The sequence below is a fragment of the Anoplopoma fimbria genome, chromosome 4 (genome assembly GCF_027596085.1).
Source record: "Anoplopoma fimbria isolate UVic2021 breed Golden Eagle Sablefish chromosome 4, Afim_UVic_2022, whole genome shotgun sequence".
Taxonomy (NCBI): domain Eukaryota; kingdom Metazoa; phylum Chordata; class Actinopteri; order Perciformes; family Anoplopomatidae; genus Anoplopoma; species Anoplopoma fimbria.
The window spans coordinates 9,891,077-9,906,444 of NC_072452.1; the positions used below are offsets into that span (position 1 = coordinate 9,891,077).

Sequence of the window (15,368 nt, forward strand, 5' to 3'; positions counted from 1 at the left end):
TTGTTGTTGATAATAGCTCCCAGAGATGTCAATAGGCAAGACTGGTATCCAGGCATGAGGATACCGATGTTGTTCAGCTGTTTTACACACACAAAAATAATCGTTTCAGCGTTGTGAGTTTGGGTGTGATAAGCATCGGGCCGGCCAAGTTGTTTAATTAAACAGCGAGAGGAAATGGTTTGGCCAATGTTTTAATAATAGGTGCCAACAAAACAAAGAGAGTCATCTGGCTGCTTCACAGCAATCCTCTCAGCGGTGTTTTAGCACTTACCTCATCCTCTTTATGATAAAGGGGTGAGAGAGTTCAGCCAGAGAGAGCTATGAAGCTGTAGCATGCCCTGTCCAGCCAGATAGCACTGAGCCGCACGATGTCAGCGAGGAATCAAACCTCTGCACAATGACAAATGCACACAGTGAGCACTGTGAGCGTCACAAATACAATCTGACAGATTTGTCCACTGAGCTGACTCGAGGAGGAAGAGCAAATGCTTTTATTTTTATCTCATTGGGCCTGAGATATGGCTCGTGCTGTTTTAGTCACTTGGAAATTGTCTGTCACTGAATTCCTGTGCCAGATCTGACCAACATCTGCCTTTCTTTTTTAAAATAAAACATATCAGAAAAGTCCCCCAGTTAGGAAGGTAGGAATATAATGACTGATTATGACGTTGTATGTTCTTTGTTACAACATTCAATGAATCAAGTTCAGGCGAGTAAATCCAAATTAGACATACTGTAGCACCGCTGTCCCTCGGGTGAAGGGATTGTAACAAGCTTTGAAAGCAGAGGATTGATGGCCAACATATGTTTTTCATCCACTCCCATCATATCTGCCAATCAACACTGTTGATTCAGCTGTTGTGTGAATGAGCGAGAGTCTTGCGCCTTCACATTTCCACTTCAGAAGGTAGGTTATGTTATATGAACCCTTGAATCACCCCAATGTCTGATGAAAAATGTTTGATAAAATGAGGCACATTATATATAATCCTTTACAGATCATTTACAGATAGCATAAATATTTATATTCTTACCAGTGATGTAATGATGCTTGAGAAACAGCAGAGTTGGTAATGAAAAGCAGTATTTATCAACTTTTTGGCCTGGTTTATTTTTATCTGCTTGATGCTACTCACATGGAGATTATATAAATAAAAATGAATACGCATATAAAACAGTTTTATCCGTAAAAAGCTTGTTTAACTGTATTTAATGGTGGAAAAAGCTGGGTTTATTTGGGTAAAATCTCCACTCTATAACAAATCTTTACTCTTAAAATGTGTAGCTCACACACAATAGACCCTTTACCGCACAATGTCAACGCAAAACACCACTTAAATTGCATCGTGGCTCCACTGTACTGTATGTTCTTGTTATCTATCATCTTAATCTTACACATTACAATTTGATTTATTGTTTTATCCCAACCCACCCCCACCCAGAGCAGCTGCACTATAACAATATCAGACGTCATTTTCTATGATTCATTTTCTTCCAAGGACATCCAGTGTCACACAACCATCAGTTTAGACCCCAGGAGAACGGAAACTTGTTTAGATGTAATCAGACGCTAAAACCATGTCCTGTTTTTTATGTGCTCAACTGTCTGGCGCAGAAAAGCTTTAAAACAAGAACAGCCTGATTGAAGCATTTTTATTGGAATCGACCTGCCAAATAAAACCCTGTCAATAGAACAAATCTGTTCTGTGGTACAACATAATAGACTAGTAATCTACAGCCATGCTAGCGGCTCTAGCTTGCTGGCAATGACAATGCCAACATGTTGCATGCTGATGTTAGACAGGTTTGATAAATAACACCTTTACCACCTCAGTACAGCTGAGGCTGGTGGTGATGACAGGTATTTTGTCCTAAACCGAAGTATTGGAGATATTAAAAACTGACTTTTACTACAACCCATAAACGTGAATCACATGGTGGGGCAAAAAGCAGTTCGGGGATCACCAAATTCAGTGGTACTCATCCTCTGGACACGATGCACATCTGTACAAAATTCATGTAAATCCACTTAAAGGTTGGTGGGCTATTTCAGTTTGGACCAAAGTGGCAAACTGACCGACCGGCAGACCCCCATTGCCTTCCATAGAAATAGAGTAAATAAATAGTTTTTAAAACTGTTACTGTGAGAACAAATGGGGGTTGCAACACTGAGAGAACTGTGACAATAAAGCATCTGCCTGGATCCACATCAGTGCAGTGGAGAGTACATGGTAAAAGCCTCATCAAAAGGAGCCACAGAGGGCACAATGAAGCTGCTCTTTTACAGTTTATTTTAACCCGGAGCAGAAAGTTAAAAGGGAGTGCTTTAATGCTTCATTCATTCAAAAGTTTGGGTCCTTTTTTTGTTCTCTTATCTAAACCCCTTCTGTTTCTCCAGGCAACATCTTTGTGGTGAGTCTGTCAGTAGCAGACCTGGTGGTTGCTTTGTACCCCTACCCTCTGGTCCTGACCGCCATTTTCCATGATGATTGGACCATGGGTGACCTACACTGCCAGGCAAGTGGCTTCATCATGGGCCTGAGCGTCATCGGCTCCATCTTCAACATCACGGCAATCGCAATCAACCGGTACTGCTACATTTGCCACAGCCTCCACTACGACCGGCTGTACAGTCTGAGGAACACCTGCTGCTACGTGGGCCTCACCTGGTTCTTCACCGCACTCGCCACGGTGCCCAACTTCTTTGTCGGCTCGCTGCAGTATGACCCACGTGTCTACTCCTGCACCTTCGCCCAGACGGTCAGCTCGTACTACACCATCTCAGTGGTGGTCATCCACTTTCTGATCCCGCTGCTGGTGGTGTCCTACTGCTACATGAGGATATGGGTGCTGGTGATTCAAGTGAAACATCGGGTTAAACCGGAGCAAAGGACCAAACTGAAACCCAGTGATGTGAGGAACTTCCTGACTATGTTTATGGTGTTTGTGTTGTTTGCCGTGTGCTGGGCTCCACTGAACCTCATAGGCCTCGCAGTAGCTATAAACCCAGTGAACGTTGCGCCCAACATACCTGAGTGGCTCTTTGTCACAAGCTACTTCATGGCCTACTTCAACAGCTGCCTCAACGCTGTCATATATGGACTGCTAAACCAAAACTTCCGCAAAGAATACAAGACAATTCTTCTTGCTCTTTGCATCCCACGTTTGCTCCTCATGGAGACCTCCAGGTGTGCCACAGAGGGACTGAAGAGTAAGCCTTCGCCGGCTTATACAAACAATAATGTGGCGGAGATAAATGTATAATCTTGATGTTTTACTGGGAAACTAAGATTATGTTTCTTTGGATCCCCATTGTGGATTCGTGCCATATTTCACCCAGTGCCTTTCATAAGACTTTTATGATTTTCTAGTTATAAGGATGTAATCGTGTTTTCGTTTTCACCATTTCAGAGACATTATCCCCTCATGTTAAGAGAAAAACAATCAATTTCATCACCGGTACACTGCGCTCTCTTTGCAAAAATTTAAAGACGGACCACCTGGTTCATAAGCAAGAAAAAATATCGAGGTAACTAGTCAGTATTTGTCCAAAACATTCAGAGATTCAGTCACTACAAACCGGATAGCTTATTATTTGGACAGGGGACTTCCACATCCCAGCATCTGTACATCATGTGGACCACAGTGACTCAGTGCCTATTTGCACAGTATGTCAACAACATTGTGGAAGGAGAATAAATGTATTTTCTTTGCCCACTGTGTCTCTGCACTCTTAAATGCAGAATTGATTATGGAAGATTCTAAAGGCTGGTTGTATTCCTTCAAAGTATCCCCTTATCTGAATAAACTGAAGCCTTTTTATTCAATGCTCGGCTCAATTATCAAGGATTTAATGCAAACATTTATGATCATTTTAGTGACTGACAATATTAAAACGAAAATAGGTGGCAATCTGGAAACACATTGTAGCTTCTGTGAAAGCTAAGATGAAGTTTGCATTCCATATTTCATCCCGAGTGCGTATGAATATCTCAGGCTCATTCTCATTGAGAATGTAGCTTGTTGTAATTCAACATGATGCTGGTTCACCTTCAGGCTTATCTTCTGAGCCATGATTCCCTCACAAATAAGCTCTGGGAAGAATCGTCTGAAACAGAACTTTGTTGGTTAATGGAAAAACATGTGCCTTGTTGTTTGTAAAATTGAATTCTCTCACAGTTTCAGTAAATTTTTCTGGTCAAAGGAAACAGTCTTTTAACTGCCTCAACTGTTGCATGAATCAATTTATCAGATTAAAATGATCAAAGCCCCAAGCATCCCCTTTTAGACCCTGAATAATTTAGGAATTGTAGACATTTTGAAAACGGGATGAACAGATGATGAATACAGCTAGCCTTCTTGTTTATTAAATGTCTGGGGGACATGATACGCATCAGGAGCCAGAGATGTAATTACGTGTTAGTGCAAGAGTGCCTGAGAACATGTCACCCTAGCTGAGATGAGCTCTGACAGCCTCCCAGCAACTTCATTCCAGCAAACTAACTGAGTGCAGTTCACCTCACAGGGAGGCTCCAAGATGTCAATGTGACGCATTCTTGATATGATGCACTGCTACTGGAATATTAAAGAGATTACACATTCGCCATGTCTAATTCATAGGATTCATAAATATGTTCAGCACAACAAATACTCAGTCTTCAGATTATTTTCTATCCTGCCGTGCTTTGCTCTAGCTAAGGTTGGACAGGCTGCCTCATGTCTGACTAAATTAAAACCCTCAGTGGACGATTATAGAATCTCAATCCTTGATGGATCAGGGGCTATCAAGTTATCAAGATAAGCTATATAGCACAAAACTTCAATCCCGCTTGCAATCGTACAAGACAGCGCCTCTGATGTGGATGAAAGAAGCAGCCCACATGCCAGTGCAAGGTCAGCTACAGATGAGTGGCTAAAGGGGCTCGAGGGAAAATGACAGTCGTCTCTACCACACCGACGAGTCATAGACTAATGGCAGGGTCATCATTCTTCCTCTTCCTCTCACCTTCTAGTCTTCATTCTCTCCCTTTACTGCTCGTTTTACCTGTATTTATTTATCCTGTTATTTCCCAAGGAATAGTTTGACATTTTGGGAAATAAACTTTTCTTGCTTTCTTGCAGAGAGTAAGATGACAGAATCAATACTAGTATTTGTCCACTAATTATAAAGCTACAGCCAGGAGACAGTCCTCTAAGCTTAGCGTAAAGACTGGAAGCAGAGGGACGGAGGTAGTCTGCTCCTTTCCAAATGTTTACAAAAGATCTGCGGACCAGCACTCAGTAATTAACAGATTATATCTTGTTTGTTGAATCTGTCCAAAAACCGACATGTAGTAAAACCAAGATCAAGTCCCAGATATAGTCTGATATATAACCCCGATTAAAACCACAATGTGTCATTTTGACAGCTGTTGAATCTAGTGGTTATAATTGAGCATTCAGTACCGTAAGGAATTTTTCATGCTACTAAATTGATCAATTTTGACATAAAAAAATAATAATGTTAGAATCACAAAATATAAAGCAGACTTTGTTTAGCAAAGACATTTGATTTCTTACTAATTCTACCAATTTTGGCTAGCTTGTGATTCTAGATTCCCAAGATATATAGTTTCTTTGTAAAGTAATATTGGGCATGTTTACACTAAACAAATTGCTAAATAGATATATCTGAAATACAAACCACAGTCCAGGATGAATAGTTGAAATGTCTAGTCTATCCACCCTGTCTGTCATTTTGCCTGTGATTTGATATGAAGGGTAATGGCTTGTGGAGACATTTTTCTTTTGGTATGTTCAAGGACAGAGTTATCTATCCATGCAGAGACTGAACTCTGCCGTCTCCCTGGTTTCTGTGTAACGTCAGCTCCATTTGCTTCGGTTGCTACGTTAAGTCTCAGGTAAGTTTTCTACAGCCAAGCCTCACCATAGATACTAACTGTTAATCAGGGATGTGTTGGAATTGCAGATGATAAATCTTATCATGTTGTCATATGTCAGATACAAGGATTGTCTTATTGTTTTTGTTAACTAAAGATGTGCAGTGCTCTTTGCAGCATCCACGTGATGGAAGCGAGAATTTATTGTCCAAACTGGCCTGAGGACATGATACTCCCTCAACAGCCATACTTTAACTTTTTACTTATTTCATTTTCCTTCTCAAATAGATAATGATTATTTCCACAATGCATGGAGAGTGAGGCATTACACGGCCCAACGACAGCATGCCATGACGGTTTTTCGCCTCGCTGGATGAATCCAGACGCAGCTCTCCTCTTTGTACAGAGAAATTTCTACAGCTCTTGCACATCATTGCATTTTACAGCAGTGGGGTCTCACAGTAGGCCTGCTGCCCCAATAGCAAGTCTCCTAATGGATTTGTGCATCGGGTTTAGCACTGCCTGTGTGGTCATGCATATGATGTGTTCCTACATGTCCCAATGGGCTGTGGGTCACAATGCTACCAGGAGGTTTTAGGTGGCGTGGGTCCAAGGAAGCCAATGAGAGAAGGAAATGTGGATTATTGTGATTATTTATATCCGATTTCTTTATTTCGAGACTGATGCAGCAATGGGGATTATAGATGAAATGTAAATGTTTAAGTTTTTCTACTTTGTTGACAGTGACTTCTAGTTTGCCATGATACCAGCGGTGGAAGAAGTCCTAAGATCTTGAAAGTAATGAACACATTATGAATGTAAAGATACTTCATAACAAGTAACACTCCTGCATTACAAAAGAAAATATTATAAGCTATATATTCAGTGCTTGATCCACTGAATAATATATATATTTTTTTAAATTATATATTACATTAGTTATCTTGGCTTTGTCTAAAAGAGACAAAATCCTACTACCAGTTCCTATAAATCTTATTTACACGTATCTTGTTTGTTTAATCCAGACAAAAACTGAAGTGTGAAAATGAAAAATTGACATTTAACAGAGGGTTATATTCGCGGTGCAACTGGTCTTGACTGAGAAAAAGTCTGGATAACCCTCAAATCTTGTCAAGCTGGAGTATAAAGTAGCATAAAATAGAATACTCCAGTACCTCAAAATTGTACATATAGTACAATAAAGTACAGTAACTGAATAAATACTTGGTTACCTTAACACTTGCACAAGCTAATATATGCTAATAACAATCCTCTCACTTTAAGCAGCAGTTATAAAAGCAACAAATGACAAAGGTAAGAATAGCATGGAACTATTTTTGTTTTCTATTTGTACTCTTTTTTGGAATGGAAACTTCCATTCCATTTGAGTTAAAACACTTTGGCACTGTCACTTGGTCAAAACAACAGGTGTGGTGTGGAGTATGGGCTGCCTCATGTTTGACATAGAGCACTGGTGACATGTGGAATGAAAAGGCATAGCTAGGGGAGTCCAGACAGAGAGAGCCATGGGAAATTTTTCTGGAAGGTCAGAGGTCAATCTCCTTGAGGAAGGACAATTTTATACTGTATTGAACTTGCAAACAAAAGACCCTTGACCAGATATAAACATTGGTATTCCATTGAGAATTAAACATTTGTCAATCTTTAATTTTAGATGCAGTTTTATTAAATTTTATAATCCCACCATAACGGGTGAACACGTCTTCTGTGGTTTATGGTTTATTCCCAAAGCTCACAGCGATAAACTATTGAATTTTTGGGGGGCTATTGCATTTGTTTCCTGAGAAAATAAAAGACCAGTGTATTGGGAGGACTGGAATAATAAATATTGACAATTAAAGAATTAAAAAATTAAACTAAAAATCTATTTTAGAATTATTGCCAGCTTTATTGATTATTGATAAATTATTAAATAAAGATATTTTTCTGTACAATCACAAAACATAAGGCATAATATATATATATATATATTGTTGATCTGATCTATCAATAAATATTGTCACATTTATAAAATATGAAATTATATTGATTGAGGTATTACCATCTGTACTCGTGGTGTCTGCAAACAGTACTGATGAACAAAGGACCTGTATTTGGTTTTTAGTGTTAAAAGTCCACTCGACTCCCATGTTCACTGTCTTTCTCCAAAGTGCAGCGTCTAACAAAACAAAAAAGGCAGATTTTTTTTTGTTACCCTGTGCTCTTTGAGTGAAATTGCCACAGAAAGTGAAATGATTATTTTTAACACACATCATTGGATTGTTCTTAAGGGTTCTGGCTGGTTCCCTATTGAGAGTCTTTTCAAATGAAATGTGTTTTGGGGAACATGCTGAGCTTGGGACCGGTGAGAACAAAGCCAACTGGAGCAGAAAGTGCCACTCCTTGACACTCAGGAAGCAAGACTTCAAACAGAAACACCGGCAATACACAACACTAAATGTACACAGTCGACACGAAATGGACGAAATGACTCTCTGTTACAGGAAATGGTCTATAGTGATTTAATTATTCAGGAATATAGGGTGCCCAAGCACATGACATGACAGAAGACGTCCAGAAATAATCCTTGAATGACGAAGTTTACATTCATCATTTCTTTGCTTTTATTTTTGGAACCTGGTATCGGAATAGAAAAGAATTGTGAAAAAGACGTTTTAGGGTTAGGGTTAAAAAAGGTTAAAAAGCTGAATAAGGTGTGTTTGACTTCAAAGACAATGGCTATAAATGTTCAGCTTCTGACCTCGTTTGTAAAAAACATATATATTTTTTAATTTTCTTAAAAAGACCCACAAATGTGGAAAAAAAAAACATATCAAAGTTTGACTGAATTGGGATGTGATGCTGATTCGACCATTTGCTAGCACATTAGAAAGTAATACAATATCATGAATCAAAACTGGTTGTAATTCCTGAACAGGACAAGCTTGTGTTTTTGGCTAATTTAACCCCGCACAATAGATAACATACAGGAAATTATACCATTAAGCAATTATTCTAAAAAAAATAGTCTAGACTCGATTCAGATTGTATTTCTCTCATCCTCAAAGGCCAAAGAAGATGCTTTATGATCCTGACTTCAAGTCTTCTAAATGCATATAAGCCTAATGTAGTGCAAAAATAAATTAATAAATGGGTTTATACACAGGTATATTGAAATGCAATCAACCTAAATATAAAATATATGCAGGACAACAGGTAAACAAGTTATTTAGATGCCCTACATACACCCTCTATTACTTTAAACCGTCATTAATTTAATATATGAAGTAAATAACAAAGAAACTGAAACAAACGAAAAAAGAAATTTATAAGAGCCTTAAACCCTTTTGGGCCATTTTAGTAAAATACATCCATGCTTGATCTTGTCTAGAAAATGTAGTTCCCTGGGTTGTAGTAGGCTACAGTTTCATGAGAATATAATCTGTTTAATCTATTCAAAGTTACTCGAGTAAAGGTTAAGTACTTATATTCTTGTAGGCCTACTGTACTTAAGTAGTATTCAATAGTGTATTAAATGCTGTAAGCTATTCTAGTTACTTTGCAGATAAAACAAAAGACAAAATATATGAAAATCTTAAATATATGATGCATTATTATAATAAATATGGGCCGGATTAATAATAATCCAACAAAGCTATATGGGCTACAACATTATAACTTTTCAAGGGGAAATTCTGATAATAATGAGCAGCCGATGTCTGTGCTTTTAGTTGCTTCTACTTGGGTGACATGTTGAATGCCGGACCTTTACTTGTAATTGAGTATTTTTTACTTTGTTGAAACCTATTGCTACTCTTAGGCTTTAAAGAAAAGGATCTGAATACTATATTATTTATATAGTATTGCTGTGACTTTTGGGAATAAACCATAAACCACATAAAACGTGTTCACCCGGTTATGGTGGGATTATAAAATGTAATTACATTTCAAATTGCAGTCTGGAAGACACAAAAACAGAGGAGATACATAGTGCTTGAAAGTTGATACTTAGTTCCATATTTTAAAGAAATCACTTAAATCCCCAAATATCCTTTATTTCTGCAAAGACATGACTGAATCTATGGCCTCGACTGTTGCGGTTAAGTCTGGTCTCGCGAGACTACCCTGCGTCATCGCTGGTCATGTGACGAGCCCCGTGATCGTATGCGGAAGTAGGGATTCAAGCTGCGCTGTCAACAAAACACAAACGGGGACAACGCCGACGTTAACCGAGCATATTTCCCGTTTTAAATCTCCACCTCGTCTCCGATCAGCCCAGCAATGGACGGATCTGTCGGAGCAGCTTCGGACGCCGGACCGCCGGCTTATTACAGGGGGTGAGAAACCAGTAAACCAGCAGCTAGCTAATGCTAACCCTAGCCAAAGCTAACCTAGCTAGCAGCGCGTTAGCCTAGCCTCTCTGTCTGCGGAGTGACGACTGTTTCCACACAGCACGGGGCTGCTTCAGGAGCACGTGCACACCTTTACAGCATACTTTATATCATGTGGTGTAATCATTGAACACAACATTAATCAAGGGACATCCCCACATGAATAAACCTTACTGTTTATACTATATATATATATATATATATATATATATTATATATATATATATATATATATATATATATAGTATATATATATATAGTATATATATACTGTATATATACTGTATATGTATATATATATAGATATGCATATATATATATATATATATATATATATATATATCAGTATATATATATACAGTATATATATACTGTATATATATATATATATATATATATATATATATATATATATATGTATATATATATATATACTGCAGCTCATATCCACAGCTCATATCCACTGTTCATACTGTTTATACTATATATATATATATATATATATATATATATATATATATATACAGTGGGTACAGTGGGGAAAGTATTCAGACCCCTTTAAATTTTTCACTCTTTGTTTCATTGCAGCCATTTGCTAAAATCGAAAAAGTTCATTTTTTTTTTCGCATTAATGTACACTCAGCAACCCATCTTGACAGAAAAAAACAGAAATGTAGAAATTTTTGCAAATTTATTAAAAAAGAAAAACTGAAATATCACATGGTCATAAGTATTCAGACCCTTTGCTGTGACACTCATATTTAACTCACATGCTGTCCATTTCTTCTGATCCTCCTTGAGATGGTTCTACTCCTTCATTGGAGTCCAGCTGTGTTTAATTAAACTGATTGGACTTGATTAGGAAAGGCACACACCTGTCTATATAAGACCTTACAGCTCACAGTGCATGTCAGAACAAATGAGAATCATGAGGTCGAAGGAACTGCCCAAGGAGCTCAGAGACAGAATTGTGGCAAGGCACAGATCTGGCCAAGGTTACAAAAGAATTTCTGCAGCACTCAAGGTTCCTAAGAGCACAGTGGCCTCCATAATCCTTAAATGGAAGAAGTATGGGATGACCAGAACTCTTCCTAGACCTGGCCGTCCAGCCAAACTGAGCAATCGTGGGAGAAGAGCCTTGGTGAGAGAGGTAAAGAAGAACCCAAAGATCACTGTGGCTGAGCTCCAGAGATGCAGTAGGGAGATGGGAGAAAGTTCCACAAAGTCAACTATCACTGCAGCCCTCCACCAGTCGGGGCTTTATGGCAGAGTGGCCCGACGGAAGCCTCTCCTCAGTGCAAGACATATGAAAGCCCGCATAGAGTTTGCCAAAAAACACATGGAGGACTCCCAAACTATGAGAAATAAGATTCTCTGGTCTGATGAGACCAAGATTGAACTTTTTGGCGTTAATTCTAAGCGGTATGTGTGGAGAAAACCAGGCACTGCTCATCACCTGCCCAATACAATCCCAACAGTGAAACATGGTGGTGGCAGCATCATGCTATGGGGGTGTTTTTCAGCTGCAGGGACAGGACGACTGGTTGCAATTGAAGGAAAGATGAATGCGGCCAAGTACAGAGATATCCTGGAAGAAAACCTCCTCCAGAGTGCTCAGGACCTCAGACTGGGCCGAAGGTTCACCTTCCAACAAGACAATGACCCGAAGCACACAGCTAAAATAACAAAGGAGTGGCTTCGGAACAAGTCTGTGACCATTCTTGACCGGCCCAGCCAGAGCCCTGACCTAAACCCAATTGAGCATCTCTGGAGAGACCTGAAAATGGCTGTCCACCAACGTTCACCATCCAACCTGACAGAACTGGAGAGGATCTGCAAGGAAGAATGGCAGAGGATCCCCAAATCCAGGTGTGAGAAACTTGTTGCATCATTCCCAAGAAGACTCATGGCTGTACTAGCTCAAAAGGGTGCTTCTACTCAATACTGAGCAAAGGGTCTGAATACTTATGACCATGTGATATTTCAGTTTTTCTTTTTTAATAAATTTGCAAAAATTTCTACATTTCTGTTTTTTTCTGTCAAGATGGGTTGCTGAGTGTACATTAATGAGAAAAAAAATGAACTCTTCTGGTTAGATGGTGAAACTGCATTTCGTTGTACTAGTACTTGAATCTAATCAAATGAGTGGTTCACATATAACCCACTACGGTCACTGACTCTCAGGTCTTGTACTCCTGCAGAAATGAGAGCTCCCTGGTCTCAGCCCTCAAGACCCTGCTGTTCTTCACTATCCTGATGGTGACGCTGCCCATTGGACTCTACTTTGCCACAAAGGCGTACCTCTTTGAGGGTGAGGTTTGCAACACTAGTTTGTTTGTGTCGGCATAGCCAGGTCAGACCTCAAACGTTTCTTTTATTCCACTGATGAAGATGAAAAGATATGCTCCCACAAACTGCCCTCTTCACCTTATTCCGGGTCTCATCTTTGTACCAGATAAAAGCCTAACAGTCTGACTAATCGTGGATTTAGCCAATTACAATATTTATTATTTTTTTAACATAACTATGGAAATTAAAGTAAACAGTGCTTTGTGGTCGAAATACTATAATGGCATTACTGTCTGTAAATGATCACAAACAATCTCTCCCCCCTCGTTTACTGTCATATCTATCTTTTGTTTACTCTTTAAGAGGCATAGAATGCCCTAAAATACGAATATCGACCCCATAATATAGCTAGTTTATTGGCTCCAACAGTAACAGTAAGGCAGAGAGATGGTTGGCAGTATTCGTCCCTGCATTGTTGATGCAAATTGTCATTAGAACATAATCAAATCAAGACATTCATAGGCAGAACTTTATTGTCTGAATAATGGATTTCATATCATTGATAACTTTATTTGAATACATTTTATTTTTATTTTTTATGTGATCAAAAAGTAATTATATATATATATATATATATATCGTGAGAGTGACAGACTCTCTGAGGGGCAAGGGCAAAAAAAAATGAAAGGGCACCAGCTGCAAGGTTGCTATAGAGTCCACCAGTGTGTAGTGTTAAAGTACATTTCATTGAGAAATGATATATAGATATTCTAACCGGACGATTGAGTCTTATTTGTGGCCAATTACAAAATGTTAAGGTATCCAAATTACTGACATCCCTTAATCCTGTTAATCCAAGTCTGACAGCAGTCCTACTCATTGGTTTATAATATTGCCCACAATGACCTAATAAAACTGGAGAAATTAAAGGATAAAGTAGAACAGCATAAACGGTATATAATACTCTCTTATAGTAAACACTTTATTCTCATCTTAAAATAATCATATCGCACACTCCTAGTCTTATTTTTCTAATGGCCATTAAATTAAGTTTTACATTGACATTCATTTTCACATAAAAGATGATGTGGTCACTTTTGACACTGTAATGCAGCTGCTTTTCATCACTGTTAACTGATCTCCGCCTCCCTTTTCCAGGTTCAATGAAGATGTCAAGCTCTGACAGCTACTTCTATGCAGCCATCGTTGCAGTGCTCGCTGTGCATGTGGTTCTGGCTCTGTTTGTTTATGTGGCCTGGAACGAAGGCGCGCCTAAAGGGAAGGGCAAACACGATTAAGGCATGTCCTTATCAGCTCGTAAGACTGGAGGAGATGGGCAGACACAGGGATGGATCTGCAGGCTCCCCCCCCTCCCCCCAACCACCATGGGCTCCAGCAGTAAACAAAGTACCATCCCTACCAACCAGACAGTTAGGGGATCTGGTTGCGCTTAGGCTTTAACACAAGGTTAAAGCATGAAACTACTGTATTATTTCCTGGCGTGGTGGAGAGGATGGCCCCTATTCTGAAGAGGCTTTGATATAAGCGGCCATTTGGCCAAATGCTACAAGTCCCTTCACAGTTATGAGTTTGTCGCGTACGAAAACATCTTGGGTTTTGGATACATACATACACACACTGTATGTGCTTGTAATGTTTATGTATGAAGAATGTGATTCCAAAATGCTCTACATCCATTCTGTGAGAATTTGCAGGGCTGAATTGATCATTCTGTCCTCAAATTTCAGTTCTTATATGTACATTTAAAGATGACCCTTAACTTCAATACAAACTCATAATGTGCTTAACTTTCGTGCTGTATTTTGGAGCGGAAATTTCATGACGTCCTGTCCTTAATGATCAATGTGTGTGATGAAGCTCAGTGAAATTTTGTTACTTTGAATCGGAAACTTATTGCATAACAATTTGTATTCAAAGGAACGGTTTGTACTCAGATGTTTGGAGATTTGAGGATGTTCTCAGTGAATTTATGTGATGAAGATAAGAATGTTCACTTGCTCAAATAAACTTATTTGAAAAATAAAATGTTACTTTTTCGTTTCAGTTTACATATTGCAGATTTAAAAAAATGTTGACATGTAAAATTGTGCATGAAAATGTTTAAATGTTTGTTACTATTGATTCCCAGTAGTGTACTGTATTCCCAATTAAGAATAGAGTACACTAATGATCAGACATGACATTATGTTGTGGTATTCAGGTTTCTTATATGCTATTGTTTTTTAAACTACACTTTAGTCTTGTCTTTTTTGTCACCGCTAGTGTTGAAAGATGTCTTTGCCGTCTAATCTTTGTTTCGTCTTAGTCATGAAAAAAAAGGTTGACGGAAATATATCGTCATAGTTTTAGTTAACAAAATCAGCACTGCAGCAACATAGGTTTGTCAGTCAAGCAGAGAGACTGACTTAAACAATTTTTGTTTTGGCCAATTTCATGCCAATCCCACTTACTTTAACCATGAACACATCAGAAAAAAACTCAGAAAGCGATTGTTACCAAAAGCTTTAACTTCTTTTTGCAATATTGCTAGTTTATATAATAAAAGATTGATTCCTGGTATCCGTTTATTGATACAATATTGCCACCCTAATCTAATAATGCTGTATCGAATTTTCTCCCTCCCTTAGTTTACACGGTCTGTGGGAACTATGGACGGCTCTTCAGGTTTGTCCAGATCCTGTTTGTATTTGTACATTTTTTCATGAACATTATGCACTTCTCAACTTTCCAGTGTGGTAGTCTTCTTCTTCTTCTTTGCCTTTTTTTGGTGGATTGCGATGCCAACTTA

General features: G+C 38.7%; 2 protein-coding genes across 3 annotated transcripts in view; both read left to right on the forward strand.

Moving 5' to 3' along the window:
- The window catches only part of mtnr1c (melatonin receptor 1C), an 11,141-nt gene extending 7,506 nt beyond the window's left edge, over positions 1 to 3,635 (forward strand). For both annotated transcript variants that reach the window (XM_054597621.1, XM_054597619.1), the window contains exon 5: positions 2,399 to 3,635. In XM_054597621.1, the coding sequence (XP_054453596.1) occupies positions 2,399 to 3,264 (866 nt within the window). In that variant the 3' untranslated portion in view covers positions 3,265 to 3,635. The remainder of the gene's footprint in view (positions 1 to 2,398) is intronic.
- A 6,394-nt stretch (positions 3,636 to 10,029) lies between these two features.
- On the forward strand, positions 10,030 to 14,604 carry vma21 (vacuolar ATPase assembly factor VMA21). The gene is made up of 3 exons (XM_054597622.1): positions 10,030 to 10,216; positions 12,472 to 12,581; positions 13,718 to 14,604. The coding sequence occupies exons 1-3, from the start codon at positions 10,161 to 10,163 to the stop codon at positions 13,855 to 13,857; spliced, it is 306 nt and encodes a 101-aa protein (XP_054453597.1). The 5' UTR covers positions 10,030 to 10,160; the 3' UTR covers positions 13,858 to 14,604.
- The last annotated feature ends 764 nt before the right edge of the window (positions 14,605 to 15,368 follow it).